This window comes from Rana temporaria, chromosome 8 (assembly GCF_905171775.1).
Source record: "Rana temporaria chromosome 8, aRanTem1.1, whole genome shotgun sequence".
Taxonomy (NCBI): Eukaryota; Metazoa; Chordata; class Amphibia; order Anura; family Ranidae; genus Rana; species Rana temporaria.
Window position 1 is genome coordinate 105084863 of NC_053496.1, and position 27634 is coordinate 105112496.

Sequence of the window (27634 nt, forward strand, 5' to 3'; positions counted from 1 at the left end):
ATTGACAATTATTCAGAGAATCAGATAATATGATCAAATCTATAAATTATTGAAAAGTCACAAACTGAGTGTAAGGAAAGTTGAACGGAGCAAGCAGAGTGGTTCTGTGGTTACCTGGCAGCACTAGGGTTGTCGGTTCAAATCCCAACCACGACGCTACCTCCCTGGACTTTGCATGTTCTCCTTATGCCTGTGTGGGTTTCCTCTGGGCACTCTGGTTTCCTCCCACACTTCAAAGACATGCTGGTTGGTTAATTGGCTTCTGTGTATGTGAATCTAGGGATCTTAGATTGTAAGCTCAATGAGGGCAGGGACTGATGTGACTGCACAAAATATAAAATGATGGTGCTTTATAATTACCTATACAATATAGTATATGTAAAGCGCTGCATAAATTCATGGTGCTATATAAGTACCTCTACAATAGTATATGTAAATTGCTTTGTGCTATATAAGTAACTGTAATAAATAACAGAGAGCTCTATTTTATTTTCATAACAAATAAATAAATAGGACTCTAAGAACAAATAGGACTAAAGTTGCGGCTAACTTTTTTTATAATTGCAATGGTTGATTTTTGATGTGATGTCAGCCTATCGGCTAGGCAGGAATTAAAAAAAGTCCTGGATTTACAAACCCTTCCTGCTGTCTCCTATATATATCTGCAGTGGGTATCACTTCAAAGCTGGAGGGAAGCTGATGAGAGGTGCTCTGGGGATTTAGGAGGGTGGTGGGATAGGATGTCCCATGGTCGGATCCCCTCCCAGGCACTTTGCATAAATAAATAAGTCAGTTGAGAGTGTGCAAGGAGGAGTGGAGGAGGTTACACAGAGGGGGGGTGATCCAGCTGGCTCATCTGATCCCTGCAGTTCACAAGGAGAGAGCAGTGTGTGTCATGTTACACAGGAGAGAGGATCAGTCGCAGCACAGCTCCCAGCAAGTTGAGAATTACACCTTTCTAATGGGGACTTTTATGTGTGACTTCTTTACAACTCTCACAACTCAGTGAAGTTCACAAAGACAAGGAAGGAAATTACAAAGAACAGCAACGAGACAGAACTTTCCAAAAACTTTTTTTCCTCTTTTTTTTTTCTTATAGTTTATTCCTTGGAAATATAAAAGCGGAAGACATCTATTTATTTGCATCCTCCAGCCTCATTCCTGTAACCTACTTGGCATCTACTGACCAGCTGCTATTGATCCACTTGGGTAGATTGACCGCCAGCCATAAATTCTGGATTCTGCTCCTTGGATTAAGATTGTGGATTATTTATTCTATTTATTTATTTATTGTTCCTCTGTGAAGCATGGAGGGGAAGGAAGTGTGGAAAGGTGCTGTCAGCCACAGTAGTGCCTTCGCTAGGAGTTGTAAGAACATCCCCTGTAGGACAGAGGACTATGGGAAGTGCAGCAGGTTCCCTGCACTCTTGGGATGCGGGTTTGCCCTTGTATCAATATTTTCCCTGTTCCTTAGTCTCATGGTTTTGTGTAGAACTTCTGACCTACAGTCCAGGGTTTCTGATTTAGAGAAGCTGCGATACACTCAGCTATCTGCCTTAGTCTCCGCAGACCAAATGGAGACAGCTATTTTGGGAAGAGTTGACCAACTGCTGGAAGAGGTCTGTACATATTTACTTATTACACCTTTCTGCTTTCTTCAAATAATGAATGAAAAGCAACTGATATCTGTACATGACACACACCGCCTTCAGCTGGGGAATGCGCTGTTTTTTGTTCTTTGCAAAAAAGTTGATCCACTTATACGCTCAACTTTATTTCCGCTGTAATTATATCCGTTACAGTGGCATTCGTGCCTGAGGTGTTCTTTGTAAAAAGTTATGGAAAAAAAAAAAGTTTGATTACAGTGCGAAAAGTTCTAATTGCGATGAATACTGACACGGTTACCATAGTAATTTTAGATTGCAGGCAATTCACAGCTGTTGTGAAATGGGTCTCCGTAAGAACATGTCAGAAATCGTTTACCTGTGTTATTAGTTTAATGCTTTACAAGGAGTAACCTGTTGTGGTGATGTCTTTATCTACAGCCTTCATTTTAACACGTGTATTTATTGTGGGTTTCATCGGTGTTGCCGATTGTTAAGTCCTACTAAGGGTTGATTTACTAAAGATGGAGAGTGCAAAATCTGCTGCAGCGCTGCATAGAAACCAAACAGCTTCCAGGTTTTATTGTCAAAACTTAAAGCGGGAGTTCACCCGAAAAAAATGTTTTAACCATAGATTGATGCTCATTTTGTCAAGGGGAATCGGGTATTTTTTTTTAAATCGAAGCCGTACTTACCGTTTTAGAGATGCATCTTCTCCGCCGCTTCTGGGTATGGTCTTCGGGACTGGGCGTTCCTACTTGATTGACAGGCTTCCGACGGTCGCATCTATCGCGTCACGAGTAGCCGAAAGAAGCCAAACGTCGGTGCGGCTCTATACGGCGCCTGCGCACCGACGTTCGGCTACTTTCGGAAAATCGTGACGCGATAGATGCGACCGTCGGAAGCCTGTCGGAAGCCTGTCAATCAAGTAGGAATGCCCAGTCCCACAGCCCATACCTGGAAGCGGCGGAGAAGATGCATCTCTAAAACGGTAAGTACGGCTTCGATTTAAAAAAAAAACTACCCGATTCCCCTTGACAAAATGAGCATCAATCTAAGGTTAAAAATTAACTTTTCGGGTGAACCTCCACTTTAATTGAACAAGCTGAAGTTAGAAGCACCAGATTTTGCATTCTCCAGTTTTAGTAAATCACCCCCCTAGTTTTCTTTTGGGACAGGCAATTCCATATACTAACCATCCTTACCATATGGCATGTGGATCTCTTCTTTCATTGAATAAACTTGGGCAATATATGGCACTCCAGGTGTTGAAGAACTACATGATCAGCAGATGATGGGTCATGCTGAGATCTCCAGTTCTTTGGTGGTTGGAAATGCAAAGAGCTGCCATTCTCAACCAGGGTGTCATTGAACTCTAGGGTTCCCTGAAAGGTTGCTAGGGGTTCCTTGAGCTGTGGCTGACTGACCTCCCATTTATCCCTCTGGATAGTTCTGGGTCCGATGACTTGCAGAACCAGTAGCATGACTCTAAAGTTCTTTTCAGCTGTCTGTAAGGATGGCATTTGTAGCACCACTGTAAGGGGGGCATTTGTAGCACCACTGTAAGGGGGGAATTTGTAGCACCACTGTAAGGATGGCATTTGTAGCACCACTGTAAGGGGGGGGGGGGGGGCATTTTTACCACTGATCATCAATGTAACTGGCATTTTTTTCTACTGCCTTCTGATGAATTCCTTTTAGCAGGGGATGCCTAAGACCTAAAAGGTCCTCTGGAGTAGAAAGTTTGAAAAAGGCTGGCATTGAATAAGGGCTCATTCACACAACCAGTGCTGAGCTATATTGTTCAATGCAATTAAATGCAAATTCAAACAAAATGCTTTTGTGTTCAATAGTGACTTGTTGCCAGTTGCATTTAATCACAGCTCTATGAGTGCTCTATGATAGAACGAACAATAAAAAGAGGAAAACTCACATTTTACGTAAAAAAAAACAAAAAAACAGCACATTACAATGCACTTTAAAATTGGGTGTCAATGCATGTATTTTGATGTCAAGGTGTCATGACATTTAAACATCTATCGTAACTATCAAGCTGCTAAGGGAACATCTATCAATAACTGCCTTATACTTACCTTCTGTAGGCACTAGAATGTTTTATGGAATGAGCAGGCTGTGGTTTTTATTGTGTTTATTCTATATGATTGTCAATTCAATAAGATACGTTTGATACATAAGAATAACAAAACTCAAAGTCTTTTCTGAATTGTCCAAGCACGTTGTCAAATTCATTTGGATAAATACATGCTCAAATTGTGAAGCATTCCGTAACATCTGATGTGTGAGTGACACAAAGCAGAAACGTTTATGGCCACAAGAGTGATTATGCAACAGGTCTGTAAAGTACAATGTCAGGAAAATGATGCCTCAGGGCTCATTCCTATGGACCTTTATAATAAAAATGCTCATCTAAGCTTGCCCGTGCCTATATAGATTTAGCAAGCTTTAACATACCATTAAACATTTTTTCACATTTTTAAAGTTACTTCAGGTGCATACTGGAATATCTAATATAATTGTCCCCAAGAGATTGTTATCATAGTTTATTCAGTGTACTTATTGACTTACATTTTCAATGCTGCCCAGAGCCCAAAAACTTTTGCAGCAGATAGATTCATCAACCTGAAGCAATTCTGGCACTCTTGTAAGTGTTTATGGTACATGGACACTTACAATGCTTATATTATAATTATTAGCTATAGTCGTTGATAGGCTTAATAAAAGCTGGAAAAGTTATTCAAAACGTTGCCGGTATGTATGAGAACTTACAGGTTTCTAGTATGCTTTGGAGAGCTCCTCAACAAGAGCCTAATTCTAGCACAGCATTTCATTTTGCTATGTTTTTGATCCATAGAACATCTAGACCAGTCACACATAGGACTCTTTAGAGACAACTGTTTTTTTTTTATGTTGTAGTAGTAGGAGTACGAAAAACATACAGTCCCTTCAGATGACTTATCACAGACCACAGCGTCACTTAAACAGAGATGTAACTATTATGTATCTTTCACCTTTGGGCAGTATGTTATGTAAAAATGATAGGAATGGTGACCTCTTGTCCACGGGTCCTTTTGAAGTTATTTTTGGGACCAAAACCTACTGCTGCTCAAAACAGCAACGTCAATGGAAGAAACCTTTTCACAGAGCCATCGTGCCTTCTACATCATGATACATTACAGGGATTGACAGTACATATCTCCTGCAGAAAAGATGTTAACGTATTTAACCCTTATAGACATCACTGGTGCCAAGTGCAACCTTTAATGGTGCTGCAGATGGCAAATCTCCTGCATCGGTATCCAAAGAGCGTCTAAAGCCTTTTTAGACAAAGTGGTGAGAGGGTTAGAACCCCTGTCAAGTTTATTGCTGATATATCCTAACAATCCCACACCTTTAACTTTCTCGCTCTAGGTGCATGGGCAATGGAGACACCACACAAATCAACAAGCAGAAAAATGCCCAACACACCAAAAAGAGAATCTCAAACTTTTACTGAGATTCCAATAGTAAAACATGCAGTAAAAAACATCAACATTTAGAAGATTCACACTTCTGAAAGTTATATATATATATATATATATATATATATATATATATATATATATATATATATATATATATACAGTATACGTATATATCTCTCTTTATCCCCACTAGAGAGAGTCATCCTCTTTATTTGTCCCATTGAAGATTGCATGTGGAATGAACGTGAGAGAGAAAATCAAACATTTAGAGATGTCACCAGAAAAATTATTGAGGGGAAATCTTCCAATGGAGACATTTTTCCCAATGACAACTGTCTAAGGGCTGATTTCCCTCACTTTAGAGACATGTTCTGCTGTACCTACAGGGCAGGATGTGAAAGGAAAGCTCCCACATGAGACGTAGACAGCAAACAAAAACTGGAATGGGTTTTAATATATCCCTACTTGAGCTAATAGGGAAAAATGGCATTAGATACTGTATACCAGAGGTCTCTAAACTTTCAAAACAAAGAGCTAGTTTATTGTCTTTGAGGTGCCAAACTGTAGCCAGATGGAGTAGAATTTTGGTGGGAGTAACCAGTGCCCTATCTTTGGTATTAGGGACAGGAATAGTGACCCATTGTTGGTGTCAGTAGGAAAAATTGTGCCCCGTTGTTGATGTCAGTGGTAGGAATCATGCCCCATTTTTGGTGTTAGTGGGCAGAATAGGGTATCACATCAGTGGGATGAATAGTGCCCCAAGGGCAGAGTAAAGGCAAGCAAAGGGTCACATCTGGCCCCAGGGCCACAGTTTGGAGGCCTCTGCTGTATATGCTAATGAACATGGTTACATTCTTAGGCCCCGTACACACGACCGAGTTTCTCAGCAGAATTCAGCCAGAAACTCGATCGGAGCTGTATTCTGCCGAGAAACCCGGCTGTGTGTACACTTTCGGCCGAGGAAACCGACAAGGATCTCGTCGGGCCAAATAGAGAACATGTTCTCTATTTCCTCGTTAGTCAACGGGGAAACTTGGCTCGCCGAGATCCTCGGCGGCTTCACAAGGAACTCGACGAGCAAAACTATGTGTTTTGCTCGTCAAGTTTCTCGGCCGTGTGTACGGGGCCTCAAGCTGGCCTTACACCTGTAGAATTTTGTAAAACTGTTGTTTTCAGAACACTCACTTGACTATCTAAGAGTTGGTTATGGTTAGAGTGAGTGAAAAAAAATTGTAGGACAAGGATGGAAAATTCCGCTCCCGGAGGAGAAAAATCATAACTGGTCATATGTGTATGCAACATTACATCAATTCTGCTCAAATCAAAATCTTTCAACAACAATTAATATATTTACATGGTACTCAAACAAAAAGTTGTTAAAAACCAGTCGAGCCCATGAAAGCACTATCAAATGGTCAGAGGAGTTTTTTTTTACTTAATCATCCAAACTTTCAAACAAAATCCTCCAAGTCTAGGGCCAGCCTTGAGCTGGCCATAAATGGATCAAAATTTGGCAAGTTCAGCAGGGCCCAATTTCAACCCATCTACGGCTGTTCCCACTTGACAGGAGTCAGAAGTCAATCTAACAATCAACTTCTGATGATTGGGAATGTTGGAAATTTTTCCATCTGCTGCAGCACTGTCCATGAAGAATTCCCTGCTGTCAGAATACAATAGCACAGTGGGGAGGATTTCTTGATCCACCTTTCTTGTGTGTTTTTTTTCAGCTTTTTCTGCTGGCTGATAAAAAAAAAGGGGACCCATCTATGGGCAGTCCTAGGCTCATAGATGAGTCCGTTTTTTTATGCAGCATGCAAGTTGAACAAAAAAATCTGACCTGATTCCCCCATCCTCACTGATTTCCCCATCCTCCCTGCTGTGTCATTGTATTCTGAAAGCGAGGAAACTCCCCTGGCATCAGAATACACCGATCAGCATTGCAGTGTTCTGCCTGCAGCACTGATTAAGCAGCTTATTTCCAACAGGGCGGTTGAACAGAAGTGGATTGGTAGATCGACTACTGTTTACCCACAGTGACATACATGACATACATCATAATTTGGCCGTTCCCTGCTGAGCCAGCCAAATTTCAACCCATGTATGGCCAGCTTTATTCAACTGTGTAAAATGCCCATAGATTATTGTCACACAGTGTTACCTAATTTGACACATGCGTTGTCTATATCTTTCTTCAGACTGTGACAGACACCCTTATTTTGAGTTGAAAAGTTTATTTTGTTACTATGAGATAATGCTGGTGCTGGAAGTGCCTGTAGAATTCATATAAATGTAGACATTCCCATGTCTATGTGTTAAAAAGTAAAAAATAGGATTCCTTGGCAGTATTATCATGTAAGCATGTCCGATTGCCAACTAATGCCCGTGAACTGTTCAGATATAATCTTAGGTGACCCACTGGTTATAATAACATTAAAAAAGGTGTAGATGGCAATCACAAAATTGTTTCTATATATCCTCCAATCTCCTTAATGCGGGCAGCATGCTGTCTCTTCTACATCCTGACACAGGGTTGTCACAAGCGTTAGAGGTTTCAGCTGTTTGACATTTTACTGCTAAAGGTGTCTTGAGCTTTGGGATTTTATTTGAATTACAGACTGAAGTTAACAGCGACTCTAACTTAATACAGTTTTTCTTATGATAAAAATAATATTTTGAAAATGTTTCTTGCTTTAGATCCTTGGCTCTGAGCCTTAGTTTGGTATTTTACATTTACGCAAGGGCATATTGTCATGAAGCTGATGCGCAGTTAGGCAAGATCAACCATGGCAAATGAATTTTCGAGTAAAAAATGTCAGCTTTTCTTCTGCGTTCTCATTTTGACTTCAGATCAAAAGCTTATGCTGCTTTACCAGCCCATAGGGTATAACTCAGAGGATTTGTGCAAAAGAAAAAATATATAATTTATTGACGTGCTTGAATCAACAGTCTTTAAACAAGTGGATCGTTTGTTTAACATAACCCCGTTTAAGGCCAACCATATAAATGCATTTTTAGGCTGCTTGTCTCATGGCGATAAGCAATGATGTTCGCTCTGGAAAATCCATCCTAGCCGATCGGATTTTCATCTAGAAGACTCAGCCAGGAAAAGTCTGGCAAGGTTGGGTACACCCTAAATATATGTTATTGACCATCCTGACTGTAACACCAAGGTCAATGGAACTTTATTTTATGTCTGTAGGAACCTCAAAGACATGGCTGTTCTGCAAATAACCAAATTAACTAATGAACGTGAACTCACATTATTAAGTGATAGATATACCTGTAAGCAAAATACATTAGATTAACATTAGATTAATGTTTTTAAATGTATCAGCTTTGTCTTTAGGTCTCATTCACACTGGCACTCCTGCGTTTAGCTTTTCTAAGTACAGGGACCGTCATCTGAGAAGTATAAACAACTTTTATGCCTCCCAGATCACTTGGATCTGTATAGGTTCTGTTGGAGGCTCTATTCGCATTTAACCACTCAGATGAAAAAACAATGGGCCAGATCCACGTAGCCTGGCGCATTGTTGCGTCCGGCATAGTGTATCTCTGATACACTACGCCGTCGTAACTTTCAGCGTATTTTCCTTATCCTCAAAGAATATGCGCCGTAAGTTACGGCGGCGTAGTGTAACTTTGGTGGAGTAAGGTTGCGCAATTCAAATGGATGTGATGGGGGCGTGTTTTATGTAAATACTTCTTGACCCGACATTTTTTTTGAACGGCGCATGCGCCGTCCGTGGGGGTGTCCCAGTGCGCATGCTCGAAATTAACCCGCAACAAGCCAATGCTTATGACGTGAACGTCATTCTATGCAAAGCCCTATTCGCGAACGACTTACGCAACTGATGTAAAAAATTCAAATTTTGACGCGGGAACGACGGCCATACTTAACATAGGATACGCTTCATATAGCAGGGGTAACTATACGCCGAAAAAAGCCTTACGGAAACTACGTAAAAAAATGCGCCGGCCGGACGTACGTTTGTGGATTCACGTATCTAGCTAATTTGCATACTCGACAAGGAAATCAACAGAAAACGCCACCTAGCGGCCAGCGTAAAAATGCACCTTAGATCCGACGGCGTACTAAGATGTACGCCAGTCGGATCTAGCACAGCTTCAGGCGTATCTTGTTTTGTGGATACAAAACAAATATACGCCGGAGCAAAATAGAAGTTACGTGGCGTATCAATAGATACGCCAGTGTAACCTCTTTGAGGATCTGGCCCAATATATCCATTTATATGAGTTTAGAAATATCATCTAAATTCATAGCAGTGCAGGTTTCACAGTGCCGGTGTAAATGAAGCCTGAAGAATATATTGGCCTGAGAGATGAAAAAAAAAATGGTAACATAATGCCCATTTGTAATTTACCATGAAAACACTTGAGAAAGTGCATGGAAATGGCCCACAATTACAGGCAATGGGACCAGTCACACTACAGCCATTGGTATCCCAGAGAGACACATTTTAGCCATACAAAAAATAACACCTAATAAAGGTTTGTTGGTTGAAAACACATAATTGTGAATAAACTATTTCTTGTCATGTAGACACAAAAGGAAGTTGTGAAAAAGAGAAAAAAAAAGTCTCTACAAAGGGAGGAAAATCCGCCCTTAGGCTAGACATACTCTAAACAGTGTGGATAGAGGAATTTCCCCTGCCGGATATTGTATTCTGACTGCTGAGGCCAATGTGGCTATCTGTATACCCGAACAATAACTGCATCTGATTGGCTGCAGTCACTGTTCAGCAGATAATTTTCCACCCAGTGCAACCCAGCAGAAATTGGCCAGTATTCAAGCAATGCATGGCTAGCTTTAGACAGTGGTCACTGGAACAATGCCTCTGTTGGATGATGACCCCTATATTCTTGTTCCCATAATAACTAAAAATGTTGAATATTCTGTGACTTCGGATCCAGTGACAGTCGTCACCGGGGCAAATAGAGAGGGTGAATCTCCCCAGCAGAGATGCAGACAACAATGACAACCTGAGAGGGGGGGCTAACCCTTTCGTACTCAATCACATATTTGGAACTTGGTTCTTATGAAATGTGGGTGATCATAGCATACTTATACACTAATGGTAAAATTGTTATAGCAGCAGAACATCGGATACTCTTACTGGATTTGTTAAATCCAATACCATAAGTTTGGCTAGAAAATGTTAATACATGTAGGCTTAAGCCTCGTACACACGACCGAGGAACTCGACGGGCGAAACACATCGTTTTGCTCATCGAGTTCCTTGTTAGGCTGTCGAGGAACTCGACAAGCCAATTTTCTCCATTCCCGTCAAGGAAATAGGGAACATGCTCTCTTTTTGGCTCGTCGAGTTTCTCGACAGTTTCCTCGACGAAAATGTACACACGACCGGTTTCTTCAGCAAAAAAATATCTCCCAGCAAGTTTCTTGCTGGTTTTTGCCGAGAAACTCGGTCGTGTGCACGAGGCTTAACAGTGACTGTGATGGTAAAAGTCTGGAACATGATACTTTCTTAGTATAGTGCTTTATAAGATCACTAAGCCCAGGTTCACATTGCTCCGACATGAAAGTCATGCAACTTCTGATCCGACTTCAGTCTGACTTTGATCTGACGTAATGTGACTTTTTACACTCTATGACATTGAACTGAAGTCGTATCAAAGTCGGACCAAAGTAGTACAGGAAACTTTTCTAAAGTCAGAGCGACTTGTGTCAGATAAGTTAAGATGGCTCTCATAGGGAAACATTGAATTTGACATGTCATGCAACTTGTGCTCTCACAAGTCGGATCCCATGTCGCCCCAGTGTGAACCGAGCCAAATTGTTCTGCTCAGGTTTTAACTTTAAACAGTTCCTGATTAACCATTGTTGTTGTGCATATGATAGGATAATACATAAATACCCATAGAGTAAAAAGTATAAAAAATAGTTAAAATAAAACTGATAAAAAATAAAGATATGTGTCCTGTGATGATAAGGTACATACATATTACTTCTAGGCACAGAAATGGAAACTGGAGATTTCCAGATACCATGTTATACTGGCTTTACAATGTTGTGTTCCTAAGCCTTATGCCCTGTACACACGATCGGTTCGTCTGATGAAAACGAACTGATGGATTTTTTCATCAGATATCCGATGAAGCTGACTTTCATCAGTCGTGCCTACACACCATCGGTTAAAAATCCCATCGTGTCCAACGCGGTGACGTAAAACACAACGACGTGCAGAGAAAAATGAAGTTCAATGCTTCCGAGCATGCATTGACTTGATTCTGAGCATGCTTGGATTTTTGACCGATGGATTTCCCCACAGACGATCGTTTTTTTCTATTGTTTTTTTAACCATACGAAAAATTTAAAACAGGTTCTATTTTTTTTCACTGATGGGGAAAAAAACTGATGGGGCCCGCACACGATCAGTTTGTCCGAGGAAAACGGTCCATTGGTCAGCTTTCATCAGACGAACCGATCGTGTGTACAGGGCATTAGAATAGCCAGGTATCTATCCATAGAATACTTAGAAAGATCCCACAAAGGGAAAAAAGCTGGGGAAGATACCGTAGATGGGACTATATGATACCAAACAAGATAGGGGAAGAAAAAGGAGGATATAATAAAGTATCCAATTAAGCAGTACAAGCTAAAATGTACTCCTTTTTTCCCCTTGTGGGACCTTTCTAAGTTATACTCGCTTTCTAAAACGAAAGCCTCCTAAAATGTGAGCTGACGTAAATCCTAATAACAAATAAAGACAATCTTTTTTTAACAGATGCACACGCAATGTTTACACTGCAATATCCCAATAAACACATGGATTAAACCATCAAGATTATGGATGGAAAGAGCATGTCAAGCCTTATATTTAGTAACTAGTATAGCCTCGGTTATTGGCAAAATCTTTAACCAAATGGTTTTTGCAGCTGCTTACCAGACCAATGCAGCAGTTCGGAGTTTCGTTGACCCTTTCATGTACAGAACAATGTTCCAGTTTACAAACAAATATATTTTTGGGTTAGTATGTCTTGTGGAATGTCAGTAAAACCAAAAGCTATTTTTTCCATGAGAGCTTCCCAAATAAAATTATCTGATTATTTGTGTTCTTAGTTGCCTGTACAAATGTTGCATTAGTTAGAAAGTAACTAGTGATCCTGCCAGTTAGTTGCACCTTATTCCAAGCGGCAACACTCTGCGCACTCTTCTCTATGCAGCGTTGCCACTTTTTCCATGTTTCTTGTCAATAATTTGTTCTATTATCGTCCCCCATACCCACGTCACAGGCAGGATTACCTGGAAAAGTAATGTAGCTTGAAGATTAAAAGCATCTCCTCCAGCAAGCCTCGTTGTCTTATGGGCCATACAGACGACCGAACATGTCTGCTGAAACTGGTCCGCGGACCAGTTTCAGCAGACATGTTGGTCGTGTGTAGGCCCGAGCGTGCAGGATTCCAGCAAACATTTGCCCGCCGGGCCTTTTCCCAGCGGGCAAATATTTCTGGAATCCTGCCCGCTCGGACATGTTCGGTCGTCTGTACAGACCTACCGTACATGTCCGAGCGCCCGCCATCCCTCGCATGCGTCGAATGACTTCGACGCATGCGTGGAAGCATTTAACTGGCAGGTCCGCCCACGTCGCCGCGTCATCGTCGCGGAGACACGGATTTCTGTACGATGATTAGTACAGCCATCGTACAGAAATCCCCGGGCAGACATGTACGGTGAAAACGGTCCGGCGGACCGGTTTCATCGTACATGTTTGCCCGTGTGTACACGGCCTTAATAGGAAAGATCACATTTTCACCTGAACAAGCTGAACCTCCATCATCTTTTTTTGCTTCTCAAGCCTCGTACACACGACCGAGGAACTCGATGGGCGAAACACATCGTTTTGCTCGTCAAGTTCCTTGTTAGGCTGTCGAGGATCTCGGCAAGCCAAAGTTCTCCATTGCTGTCAAGGAAAAAGAAGACATGCTCTCTTTTTGGCTTGACGAGTTCCTCGACAGTTTCCTCGTCGAAAAGTGTACACACGACCGATTTCCTCGGCAAAAAAAAAAAAAACAGCAAGTTTCTTGCTGGTTTTTGCCGAGAAACTCGGTCATGTGTACGAGGCTTTACATTTAAAAAAATCGCTGTTGTTAATTGTACAGATATTCAGAAAGCTAAGACACATGGGTGGAGATTCACTAAAACTGGAGCCCACAGAATCTGGTGCAGCTGTTCATAGTATCCAATCTGCTTCTAAATTCAGCTTGTTCAATGAAGATTTGACAATAACATCTAGAAGCTAATTGGTTAGTAGGCACAGCTGCACGAGATTCTGTATGCACCAGTTTTAGTAAATCTCCACCATACAGTAGTTCTCTGCCAAACCCTCCTCCTATTACATCTCCTGGTTGAGAAGTAGGAGAAGGACAGGCAGAAAATGATGTAGCTTGCTGTACGTATCTTACAATCAAACTTTTTGAAATCTGAAGAAGAAAAAAAGAGTGAAGCCTCGTACACACGACCGAGGAACTCGACGGGCGAAACACATAGTTTTCCTCGTCGAGTTCCTTGTTAGGCTGAGGAAAAAGAAGACATGCTCTCTTTTTGGCTCGACGGGATCCTCCACAGTTTCCTCATCGAAAAATGTACACACGTCCGGTTTCCTCGGCAAAAAAAAAATCCCAGTAAGTTTCTTCTTGCTGGGTGTACGACGAGGCCTTAGGCCCCGTACACACGACCAGTTTCCTCGGCAGAATTCAGCTTCCGACCGAGTTTCTGGCTGAATTCTGCCGAGAAACCCGGCCGTGTGTACAATTTCGCCGAGGAAGCCGACGAGGAGCTCGACGAGGAAATAGAGAACATGTTCTCTATTTCCTCGTTGTTCTATGGGAGCTCTCGGCCCGCCGAGCTCCTCGGCGGCTTCAGGGCTGAACTGGCCGAGGAACTCGATGTGTTTGGCACGTCGAGTTCCTCGGCCGTGTGTACAGGGCCTCAGAGATGCATCAGGCAAGAATGGGTCCTACTGAGTCAGCAGTGCACCCGGAGGGTTAGTGAGTGAGCTAAAAGGCCACCTGAAGTGTTTGTACACATCGGGGTTGATTTACTAAAATGCCAATCAGCTTCTAAATTCAGCTTGTTCAATTAGGCTTTGACAAAAAATATATGGAAGCTGATTGGTTTCTACGCAAATCTGCACCGGTTTTAGTAAATCAACCACATTTTTCATGCTGCACAATGCAAGGTGGAAGGATGATATGAACTATAGCGATGTCATCAAGACATGTTAAGCTTTGAGGCTTAGCCGTGCCCACAGGCCAAGGCCATGCAGTGTGGAGAAGAAGAGGATCATCAATTGACCTGAATAAATAACCTAAAATAATGGTTACTGATTGCCGCGTTGTATGCAAAGATTGGTTAATAATAGTCTTTCAATCTACATGCCCAGCAGTGGCAGCTGGTGCTAAATATTTTGGGGGTGTCAAACCAACAGTAATCCCCACTTGCGGGGGATGGATGGGAATGCAGCGATCCCCCCACCCCCTCCCGTGGGTGACTTATGGGAATGCGGCGATCCCTCCCAACGTGGGAGACAGACAGGAATGCGGCCACGATCAGAGGCAGATCAGGCAGACATGCATCCGAGCTGCAGCCCCCTCGCCCTGGGGCCATTGCTTCTCCTCCAGGCTGAACAGAAAGTGGGTCCTGACTGAGACCCGATTGCTGAGACATTCGGGTCTCAGGAACTGCTTCCAGAATGGCTAAGAGGAGAATCAGGAAGACAATATCGAATATTAATTCGCTATTGTCACACAAGTGGGTGGGCTCAGGGCGTAGTGCTCTGCGCCCCAAGCCTACCCTTTTCTTAAGCCAATTAGAGCCTCAGGCTCTAATTATGTTCTTAAAAAAAAACATTGAAGTCCATGTCCACCACTGATGCCCAGAGGGACGAAGAAAGGTTACATACACTTTAAGTGAATTTGCGGGTACAGATCATGGCACAGTATTTGAGTGGGATCAAGGGTACGACTTGGTCTTTTTAAGATATGGAATTTCTGTAAGCCGCTCTGATCTTCTTTTAAGCCAGCATCATGAGAATCTGTTGTAGTATTTCCTATTACTTTGTTGGGTTATTGGTGGCTGCAAATAGTTCAGACCTTGAACAAGCAAAGTATCCCTTCTCTATTATATCTGTTCTGTCATGTTTTATAGATTTTCTATGGTTTTAACTTTTATTGTTGATTAGTTATAATTTTATAGGCCATGGAAAAATGTTGCAGTTGTCCTGTGTAACATCTGGGGGGGTCTGTAAAAGATGTGCTCTGTGGCATTCTCTCAAATGCACACTTATTCAGAGCTTGTCTTGTGGTAGTTTTGCCTGGCTGTAGACTTTTTGTTTGGAAATATCTTTAGTAACCCAGTCGTATGAGCTACAGTAAATCTACATATAAGGACCTCTGAGAGCTTAGTGAGGAGAGTTATGTGAGCTGATTGGAGGAAAGGGACACCCCACTGAGGTTGTCAATTTGCTGGAACACCCTCCCCGTCACCATGTTTCTCTTGGTGTCAGGGAAACTTGTCAGAAATTATTCAAGCTGATAGCAGAGGAATAAAGCAGCAGACAGAAATGGCACGTAGTGCTCTGGATTGTGACAAGTACACATTATAGAGGGATACACTTTGTTCATATTTCATGCCTGAGGTTTACAACCACTTTTAAATTATTTATATTCTACAAAATATGTTAAACTTATAATTGAATTGATAAGAACAACTGACATTAAAGCGGAGTTCCACCCAAAAGTGGAACTTTCACTTATCCGTCTTCTACTTCTGGTGCCACATTTGGCACCTTGCAGAGGGGGGGGGGTACCTGTTTTTGACAGGTACTGTTCCTCATTTCCTGGAGAAGGGGGTCTCTCAAAATTTCGGCCCCCTCCTCCTTCCTCTACCGACGGACCAATTAAAAATCGCATCGCAGTAGGGTTCCCTTACCAGGAATGGCGGCGCCGGAACCCGACAGCCAATCCGAAGATCAGCCGGAGTGCCAACATCGCATTCTCCCTGGACAGTTAAGTGTCGATATATTAAAGGTCAGCAGTTGCAGTATTTGTAGCTGCTGACTTTTAATTTTTTGTGGGGGGCTGGACCACCTTGTTAAGTATTCCCGTTTCAAGATGTCACAATCCCAGGAACTCACATGATGTTTCCATCAGTAACCTAATGGACATTAGATATTTTGTAAAATAAAATCGTGTTTGTGTTCTTTGTTAAAGAACACTGTCTGTATTTATTATCATGTCTCAGATGAAGATCAAATCACATTTTAGGAGCCAGTCATGCAGAAATGCAGAAAACATCTAAGAGTTCACAAACTGAGTCTTTCTTCTAGTTATACAAAATAGATTTCCTGAAGTGTAATCATGCCTTTAGGGACTTCATGGTAAGAACAGCGGAGCACATAATTATTTGTTGCTTTAGGTTAATTTCCCTGTGCACTTGTATATCCTCCTGGGGTGCCTACTTTAAACTTTGAATATAAAACTGTATTGGTAATTTTTCACCACTAAAAAGAATATTACGGGTTCTGTGATGGGCTCAGCTTTTTAAAAGAATAACAGTGTTTGTAAATGTTTGCAAAACTGTTTTCTACTAACTTCAAAGAGGTGCCCAACGTTCTATAATTTAGTACATGTTTTGGGCCTTATATATCAATGTGCCCTTGATAAAGGTTGTTTTTGTTGCACAACCAGTCAGATTTACTCTTCCATTTTCTTGCTGTCCAGCAAAAGACTTGCATCTGGCTGGCTGGTTGCTAAAGTTCAGTTGTTTTAAGACACATGGACCACACAAGATTGGAACCAAATGTGTTCCTGCTCAGTCTTAGTCATCATGCACACCAGGCGTTTATCACCAGTGTATGATACTCTAGAGTTTAGGTACGGGTAGAAGGCAAAGGAGCACCATCCAGCCATGGTGGCAGCCCATAAAACTCTGTGAGGCTGACAGCTGCTGCATCTGGTCAGCATGCTGAATGCCTGGGCATTTATCCCTGGATGCATACTGCCTTGATGTCAGCCTCTGAAGCCTCGTACACACGACCGAGAAACTCGACGGGCGAAACACATTGTTTTGCTCTTCGAGTTCCTTGTTAGGCTGTCGAGGATCTCGGCGAGCCAAATTTCTCCATTCCAAGAAGACATGCTCTATTTTTGGCTCGACGAGATCCTCGACAGTTTCCTCATCGACCGGTTTCCTCGGCAATAAAAAAAAAAAAACGTTTCTTGCTGGTTTTTGCCGAGAAACTCTGTCGTGTGTACGAGTCTTCATAGAGTTTTCACAGGCTTCCTGGCAGAGGGGCTAGAATGTGCACCCATACTTTCTACCTGTACCTAAATGCCAGAATCTCATGCACCAGAACTAAAGGCTTAGGCCGCATACACACGATCAGTCCATCCGATGAGAACGGTCCAAAGGACCGTTTTCAACGTTTAACCGATGAAGCTGACTGATGGTCTGATGTGCCTACACACCATCGGTTAAAAAAACGATTGTGTTAGAACGCGGTGACGTAAAACACACGACGTGCTGAAAAAAAATAAGTTCAATGCTTCCAAGCATGCGTCGACTTGATTCTGAGCATGCGTGGCTTTTTGACCGATGCTTTTGCATACTAACGATCGGTTTTGACCTATCGGTTAGGCATCCATCGGTTTAATTTTAAAGCAAGTTCTCATTTTTTTGACCGAAGGATAACTGACCGATGGGGCCTACACACGATCGGTTTGGACCGATGAAACGGTCCTTCAGTCCGTTTTCATCGGTTTTGACTGATCGTGTGTACGCGGCCTCAGTGTGCATGAGGCCTAATATCAGCCTAATTCAACCTTAAAACACAAAGGAACCTTTAAAATAACTTTCTGGTCTCAGGGAACCCCTGCTAAAGATGACTATATCTGCAACTCATGATACATAAGTGTGATGGTCAATGGCAATGATTACCCCCAATAATTACCCCCTTGCAAATAGCTAAAAAGATCAAAGGTGTCAGTGGAAACTTATCTGAGAGGCAGAAAGTGCTCAATGGTCAAGGAACCCCTAGCAAACTATAGAGGAACCCTTGGGTTCCAATGAACCCTGGTTGAGAAACCCTGCCTTATATAGGAAAGCTTTAGGGCTTGTTCCCACATGCGGCCAGGGGCAGCTTGTCCATTATGGGCGCACAGGGTCCTCCCCCTATCCATGCGTCCAGCCCCTTTCAGCACCCCGTATACATGGATTCCAATGATGGGGGGGTTTGAAGCTCCTGATTAGAGCCAGAGGCTCTAATAGGCTTTAAAATAGGGAGGGCTCGGGGTGCAAAGAATGTGAACTGAGCCCTTCCAGATGTGTTACAACAGCGAATGAATATTCGCTATTGTAAGACTGATCTTCCTCCTGGCCAATCAGGAAGCCAGTCTTGAGACCCATCACCTGATTGGCTGAAAGGACAGGCAATCATATTGGACAGAGGGGAGGAGACGCACGGGTGCCGTGATGGAGAAAAGGACACAGGAGTCGCTGCCTGATGCCAATGCCCGATGCTAATACCCGCTGCCGATGCCCGCCACCTAGATGTTTCAGACCAACCGTCAGACAGCGAGCGGGGGGGGGTTGTTTGCTGCCCCCCAAGCAAAAAAACACCAGCCGCCACTACATGAGACAGTCTTTACCACCAATCTGTGGTAGATCACTTTTCAGAGGCTGGTAGAGCAGTGGCTGCCAGGCATTAAGAATTCCCTCTTTTTTTAAACGCTGTTTTGTATGGCTCATGGTTGCGGTGTGGTGTTTATGGTATTGGTTGTGTTGTGTTTGGTGATGGTACTGCCTGTCAAATTGAACATGGGTTATAATGTTTGCCATGGCCTTGAAACAAGGCCATGGCATGTGTAAAACATCTAGGTGGGCAGTCAGGGGGCGTTAAATGGAAGCTCAACTGCTGGCTTTTACCTCCACCCGTGTGAACAAGACCTTAGTATATTTAAAACAGCACACCAAAAAAAAAAATCCTGTCACAACCCATTTGGTTTGGGATTTTTACATTGTTAGATAAATTGAAAAAAAGACACTAGTATATCAAAAAAGTCTTATACACACGATCATTTTTCGGCATGAAAAAAACGTTGTTTTTCAAAAATGTCATTTAAAATGATCGTGTGTGGGCTTCACATCATTTTTCGGGTTCTGAAAAACGAAAAAAAAAATTCGAACATGCTGCATTTTTTTACGTCGTTTTAAACTAAGTCGTTTTTCGGGTTGTAAAAAATTATCGTGTGTGGGCTAAAACGACGTAAAAAACCTGCGCATGCTCAGAAGCAAGTTATGAGACGGCAGCGCTCGTTCTGGTAAAACTACCGGTCATAATGGAGTAAGCACATTCATCACGCTGTAACAGATGTAAAAAGCGTGAATCGTCTTTTACTAACACGGAATCAGCTAAAAGCAGCCCAAAGGCGAATGGAACTTCACCTTTATAGTGCCGTCGTACTTGTTGTACGTCACCGCGCTTTGCTAGATCGTTTTTAAAAAACGATGGTGTGTGGGCAACATTGTTTTAATGATGAAGTTGGGAAAACGTCGTTTTTTTGACATGCTGAAAAACAACGTTTTTTTTCATGCTAAAAAATGATCGTGTGTACGCGGCCTTAAACTCGCAGTTGAGTCAGAGACTTCCATTCATTTTATATCTTTTATCTTCCAAGGAAAAAGTAACCATATCCTGATTGGAAGAGATCCTTCTGTTAAACGGTCTCTCTTCCCTCTCCAGCTTTATCATGTACTGTGCATAGAACTTATTTTTGTGCTCACAATGACAACAAAAGGTGATTCTTAAAATTTCCAACTAGACATCTATAATCTTAAGAACACCAATATACCTTGCTGAAATATCCCGCTTTTTCCTGCCCGGGCAAATGCAAGTTGCAGTGCATGTCTAAACATTTGGCAGGTACTATTTATATATTCAACTGTGTTCCATTGTCTTTTGTCTAATAGTAATCAAATTTATATCATGAGATGATAAAGGGCGTCTAACAGATACCTTTACATTAAAGGAAACCTCACACAAGAAAAAAAATTTAGGCTATTGTTACTTACCACCTTCTGAATATTCTAGCTACCTGGCTGTCAGGCTGATCCAATGGCTTCACAAAGTTTTAAGTTGTTGGTCCAGAATAGGAGCGCTGACTTAAAATGCTGTATACTTGTTCAACTATTTTGTAAAATTATTAGGCCATTAACAGCCTGGAAACTAGAATTTTCAGAAGAAGGACACCAATAGCAATTTACTTTTTCACTTTGTCATAACAGGTTTTCTTTAACCTCTTGCCGACTGCCCACCTTAGTTTTACGGTGGCAGGCCGGCTCGACTGCGCAAAATCACGTAATATAATGTGATTTTGCATTTCAGCCACTAGGGGCACGAGGCAATAGATGAAGGCTAAGAAAAATGGACAGCCGCACTCCAACAGACCTTTCGGTTGTCTTTATTGTAAAACCAGAACAGAAAATGCACTACAAAAATGCAACAAAAGTAGGGATAGCAGCCAACGCGTTTCACACTTTGGATCAGTGCTTAGTGCATAAGGTCGCAGTACCGATAAAAATCGCAGATCGCCGCCATTACTAGTAAAAAAATATATATTAATAAAAATGCTATAAGTCTATCCCCTATTTTTTAGACGCTATAACTTTTGCGCAAACCAATCAATAAACACTCATTGCGATTTTTTTTACGAAAAATATGTAGAAGAATACGTATCTGCCTAAACTGAGGAAAAAAAATCGTTTTTTTATATATTTTTGGGGGATATTTATTACGTTCTATTTTTGTTTATAGCGCATAAAAATAAAAACCGCAGAGGTGATCAAATACCAACAAAAGAAAGCTCTATTTGTGGGGAAATAAGGACGGCAATTTGGGAGCCACGTCGCACGACCGTGCAATTGTCAGTTAAAGCGACGCAGTGCCGAATCGCAAAAAGTGGGCTGGTCATTGACCAGCAAAATGGTCGGGGGCAGAAGGTCCACTTCTGGACCTCTGGACTTCTGTACGTGATTGTGTGCACTGGGTTTGGGGCACGGCAACCCGCTTCCGCTGTGATTGTTCACATCGGGAGCCAATCAGCGGGTCCGGCGAACCTGATTGTTTGCCGGAACCTCGTGATTGTTCCGTAGGCAGACAGAACAACGGTCTGCCTAGCTAAACAAGGCAGATCGCTGTTATGTGAGAGCGGAAGATGAAGATCTTGTGTTTCTGCTAAGCAGAAACACAGATCTCTGTCTTCTCTCAGTCAAAGCATCCCCCACACAGTTAGAAAGCACTCCCTAGGAGCACAATTAACCCCTTGATCACCCCTGGTGTTAACCCCTTCTCTGTCAGTGTCATTAGTACAGTGACAGTGCATTTGTTCAGCACTGATCACTGTATTGGTGCCACTAGTCGCCAAAAAGTGTCAGTTAGTGTCAGATTTGTGTCGCAGTCCTGCTAAAAATCACTAGTTTCCTCCCTTACTAGTAAAAACAATAAAAAAAATCAATAGTTTGTAGATGCTATAAACTTTGCGCCAACTAAACAATAAATATGCTTATTGCTTTTTTTTTTTTTTTACCAAAAACATGTAGCGAAATACATATTGGGCTAAATTGATGAATACATTGGATTTTTAAAAAAAATGTTTTATAGTATAAAGTTATAAATATCAGGGGGTTTTTTCCAACTTTTTTTTTTTAATTAGTTTATAGCGCAAACAAATAAAACCGCAGAGGTGATTAAATACCACCAAAAAGAAAGCTCTATTTATAGGGGAAATATTTTTGGGGTACATCCTCGCACGACCATGCAATTGTCAGTTTAAAATAACTCAGTGCTGTATTGCAAAAAAAAGCCTGGTCACGAAGGTGGGTAAACGTTTCGAGGCTGAAGGGGTTAATAGCCTCAGATTCAAAGAGAATCCCTCCCCTTCTGCTATTACAAGATAATAATAGTGCCGATAATTGTATAAAATATTTTATTCATACAACTGTTAATTCTCAAGTGCTGCTCCTAAGACCGCTTCTGCTGGCTTTATTTTTACAGCTTGTTACTACAAATCTGTAAATGTTTCCTCAACAATCCCAGCAAATGTTAAGGTGAAGAATGTCTCTGAGCAAGTGTCGGCTGAGAAGTTTTCTTTTCCGGTCTGGCCATGCATCATTGGTGTAGTGTTGCTGACAGGTGTCACTGCAATGTGTTTGGTAGTTGAGCACATCGATCTGACTCACAATTGCTCGCTATTTGCTTACAGGCTCAACGCAGATGTAAAAATAGGATAAAAGCTTCTACGGGGTATGAGCCAATATATTGTCCCTGGTGCATGTCAAGCAAACGTTGAATGATATTCTTTATTAAAGCCATTGAATTCTTTGCAGGGATTCCCTAAGGAATGATTCATCCTATTTGGCCAGTTGGCCACCAAACTATTTCTATAGGAATTTTAGAAAGTAGAAACTTCTACATATGTAGGATGTTTGGAATAAACACATCATTACTGGCCCCCGGACTCTTGAAATCACTTGTTTTTTCCGGTATATATATCAGGTGTTGTTTGTGTTATGTGCAGACTTTCACAAATAAAGTGAGATTTAGTATGAGCCTGTTCATACAGTTTTTATCTCAGAAAAACTTTATTCAGCATTTGACATAAACAATACAAGTTCCAGAGCATATATCATTATTTTTATTATACAGGATTTATATAGTTTACACAGCGCTTTACAACTTGAGGGTAGACAGTAAAAATACAATACACTTTAATACAGAAGGAATCAGAGGGTCCTGCTACAAATACTGGTACATCACCAGTTGCAGTCATATAGGAGTTATAAATACTTATGGTAGTGGGGCGTTATCTCCAATAGATATTATAATCACCAAAAGAAATACAAATATAGGTACCTCCCATCAACCCCCAAGGGCAGTGGCCTCCAAACTGCCGCCCGGGGGCCGGATGCAGCCCTTTCCTTGCCTTTATCCGGCCCTTGGGGCACTAATCCGACCTCTAAGGCCTCGTACACACGATAGGTTAAACAGAGGACAACGGTCTTATGGACCGTTTTCATCGGTCATAACCGATCATGTGTGGGACCCATAGGTTATTTAACCATCGGTTAAAAAAAAGCCAACTTGCTTTAAATTTAACCAATGGATTCCTAACCGATAGGTCAAAACCGATCGTTAGTAGGCACAACCATCGGTTAAAAATGCTCAGAATCAAGTCGAAGCATTGGAAGCATTGAACTTCGTTTTTTTCAGCACGTCGTTGTGTTTTACGTCACCGTTTTCTGACACAATCGTTTTTTTAACCGATGGTGTGTAGGCGCGACGGTCCATCAGTCAGCTTCATCGGATAACTGATGACAACGGTCCATCAGACCGTTCTCATCGGATGGACTGATCGTGTGTATGCGGCTTAACACCAACAATAGGGCACCATTTCTTCTACGGTCACCAATAATGGAGCACAATTACTCCCTATGATACCAAAGATAGGCCACTTTTCCTCCTAACCTAATACCAAATGTGGTGATGTTTACTCCTACTAATGCAGAAAAATGTCCACCCCCGCTGGCCATGATATGGCCCTCCTAAAGTCTGAAGGACGGTGAACCGGCCCTTTGTTTAGAAAGTTTGGAGACCCCTGCCCAAGGGCAAGAATATGAAGATTAGCCATTCCACCCTAACCAATCAGCCAACGATTCAGGACAAGGTCAACTGGAGCTAATCCCGGGGTGTCCAGCCATAGTTTATAAAATTTCCCAAAGCACCCCCTGTGTTGAAAAATATACCTTTCGAGACACCAACTCTTTCAATGTGGGATAATTGGTGGATGTCCAGTGTCTCAAGATTGATGTTTATATGGTTTCAATGGTTTTAGTTCTGTTATATGACAACTGTGTCTGTGAAGCTGGCCTTTGATGGTCAATATATCAATAAATACTAACTGCCGCACTGGGCAATGTTTCACTTTTAGGTCTATGTGGGGATGGAGGGTGGCCTGCAGGCAGCCTGGTGTCGGGTTATTGGGGATAAATGGATTTCTAAAGAGGCATACAAAAGAATAAGGCTTGGTTCACACCAAACAGCATTAAGCCTGAGATGAGTGCTGCAGCACATCAAAGCAGATTATCCCACTTCCAAAATTCTTTAAACAGTTTGTATTACCAGCACATAACCTGGTCAGTTAGAGCGTATTAGTACTCACAAACAAGCAATGTTTTGGCATCAGTATACTAGCTTCTTAATCTGGCAACTGATTGCAAGGAACCAATAGTTGGTCCACAAATTATGTAAAAACCCCATGCCAAAATGATTGAACAAACAAGTCACCAGCTAAGTGATCACAAGTGAGCCTGCTTTCCCAAGGAGTACCCTTCTTACCAAATTTTTTTACAAAATTCACCTGGAACAATGACCCAAAAAAAGAATGATTGCCTAAGCTAGGACTTTCTAAACCATAGCCCAAATGTGGCCCTTTTGCTTGCCCTTATACGGCCCTTGGGGCACTATTCCTTCCACTGACGCCATTGATGGGACACTATTCCTTCAACTGACACCAAAAACAGGATACAATTCCTAACACTGACACCAGAGATGGGGAAATAAGGCCGGCCATAGACCTGCAACCAGGAAAGACAATCACTCAATTCCTGACTATGTTGATGGGGCAATCCCTCGTGGGGGAAAGCCATTGTGGGCTTTAGACATGTGCATTAGTTTTTGTCCGAATGCATTTTCGTCTGAATTTCGGGAATTTTTGTCATCGTTTTAACCAACGAAAATGAACGTGCAGAATCCGAAAGATCCGACATAAAAAATGCTTTATTTTCGTTTTCGTTGCTACAACAGTTCGATATAGATAGGAGATTTGACATGACGCTGACAATATCGATCTGTGTCTATCGAATCTGCAGGGGAATGTGCCTAACCTAACTCTATTAGTCCAAGATTATTCTACATAGAGAGAAAAGATTCAACATTATAGAGACATGAAGATTCGACATAGAGAGACAGTGATGGGGTAAACCATTCGACATGAACGACGAAGATTCGACGAAGCAGCGAAAAACATACAAATGTTGAATCTGTCATTGAAGGCTTATGGTGTCTGACGAAAGTTTGAAGAAGATTTGACGAACGCCACAATCGGACATTTCTGGTCAAATGCTCGGCCCATAGGCCATAGAAGAATTTGAATGTTGGTTGACTAGTAATAATAATTCATAAATATAATTATTACTAGTGTCATACAACATTAGAATTCTACTATAGCTTGTAAGCGGAACATTCGACCGAAAATTGCGACGTCGTACAGTTTAGCTGCTCTGTCGAATCTTCGACAGACACTATAAGCCTTCAATGACAGATTCGACCTTAATTAATTTAGATTTTCGGACTAATGCATTTTTTAACGAAACAAAATATATAAAAACGGATTTCGGGAGTAACTAAATAAATAAATTTTTCAGATGAAAACGAAATTCCAAAATGAAAGATTTCAGTGTGCACGTCTCTAGTGGGCTTCCCCCCACCTCCCACCAGGAGAACACAGTGATTATTAATAGAGGCTGTAACAGCCGCCAGCAATAATTGTACAGTATGTAAAATCTGACAGACTGGTTGTACCCAAGATTATCGATCAATCAACTTGGGTACATTTAGCCTGCCCATACATAGTTTGAATCTCGGGCAGTTCAGCAGTAATTCAGCAGATTCGAACCATCTATATCTGGCTTAATTCTCCCAATGACAAGAATGATGGGGCACAATTCCTCCCACTGACACCAATGATGTAATTTTTTTTACTCCCACTAACCACCAAATCTATGGCGTTGTTTACCTTCCCCGATACCAGGTCATTTTCTATTCCCATTGGCCACAGTCTGGCCCCATAACATTTGAAGGGCAGTAAACTTGCCCCCTGTTTTGAAGGTTTGGCAACCCCTGACCTAAGCAAAACACTTAGGTTACGCTTGGACCTTTGAACTGTCAATGGGAATTTATTGTGCTAACCTGGCACCTATTTAAATAACGTATGCATAAAGTATCATATGTATGTATATATATATATATATATATATATATATATATATATATATATATATATATATAAAATATTGTATATCATATCATATACCGGTATATCATATTTAGTATGCATATAGTAACACTGTTACCTGATGGAGATGTTATGCCGCGTACACACCATCACTTTATGTGATGAAAAAAAATGACGTTTTTAAAAACGTCACTTTAATTGACTGTGTGTGGGGGAAAACGTCGTTTTATGTCTTGTAAAAAACGACCAAAAAAAATTGAAGCATGCTTCAATTTTATGTGTCGTTTTTCAAAAGTGCACTTTTTACTTCACAGAAATTGACCGTGTGTAGCAAAAAACGTCGTTTTCTAAGACGTTTTTTCATCCACGCATGCCCAGAAGCTACTTATGAAGTGAGCTTCAATGGTAAAACGTGGTGGAACGTAACCTCACTTTGCAAGAACATTGTGAGAAAACGATGGTGTGTAGGCAACTTCGTCTTTGAAAATTGAAGTTTCAAAAACGTCATTTTTTACTTCACAGAAAGTGTCGTTTTTTTCCATCACATAAAGTGATGGTGTGTATGCGGCATTAGTATATGGGTTCTGAACTTCTGAAACAATACTTGTTTGTGAATAAATAAAAGGGTCTGATTGAGCATGAAATGTGCTGGTGATAAATAACATTTCTAATCTCTCTGATCTCTATTGCCTTTGGTGACCCTCCAGCTAGCAGTGTCTGCAGATGCCCTGTCAACATTAAATTGCCATCCTATCTAGTCTAGAAAAAGTCTTGAGGACTCTCTAAAAGGGATGACAATGGCAGATAAAACCAGGACACAAACATGATCATCCATGATGGAAATATTTAAGCAATTTCATCGCTGTTAGTAAGGTTTTTGGACAATGGAAAACCCCAAACATTGCAGCCTAATGTTTTGTTTGCACGTGTCAGTTTCTGAAAAGTGACTTGCAGTGGATCACTTTTCAAAGAGTATTGGCTGGCAGGCATTCGTAAAAGGGAACAATGCCGTCTTCTGAATGCCTTTGTTTTCACAGCTAAATGGGGCTCTTGAATAGGAACACAGTACTGCAACTGAAGCAAGCCTGACCATCGAATGAGACAGGGGGCATCATTCAGGGGGCATCATTTTTGCTGTGGCACACCCTAACGCATTGCAACCATTGTGCCAGACCTACAACACCTATAACTTAGTCAGCATCTAGCTTGTTCATGGATGATGGAGAGAAGTGGTAAAATTAGTTCTGTGAATAAGATAAAACATTTCTATGTGTAATAATAAATAATAATAATAATAATAATATAATATTGATAATAGTAATATTTTTATAGCACTTTTATGCATTGAGACTTAAAGTGCTGATCATGTGTTGGGATCTTTGAAGGGTAGGATTTGTCAGTTGTTGCTATAAGCCTGGGTGAATAGTTGTGTCT

The 27634-nt window shown here is 41.5% G+C and overlaps 1 protein-coding gene across 6 annotated transcripts in view; it reads left to right on the forward strand.

Annotated features, from left to right (window-relative positions):
* Positions 1–809: 809 nt before the first annotated feature.
* Positions 810–27634, forward strand: part of COL13A1 (collagen type XIII alpha 1 chain) — a 352395-nt gene continuing 325570 nt past the window's right edge. For 3 of the 6 annotated variants that reach the window (XM_040320468.1, XM_040320470.1, XM_040320469.1), the window contains exon 1: positions 810–1619. In XM_040320468.1, coding sequence (XP_040176402.1) covers positions 1308–1619 — 312 coding nt within the window. In that variant the 5' untranslated portion in view covers positions 810–1307. The remainder of the gene's footprint in view (positions 1620–27634) is intronic. The other 3 variants (XM_040320467.1, XM_040320472.1, XM_040320471.1) reach the window with 2 other exon arrangements.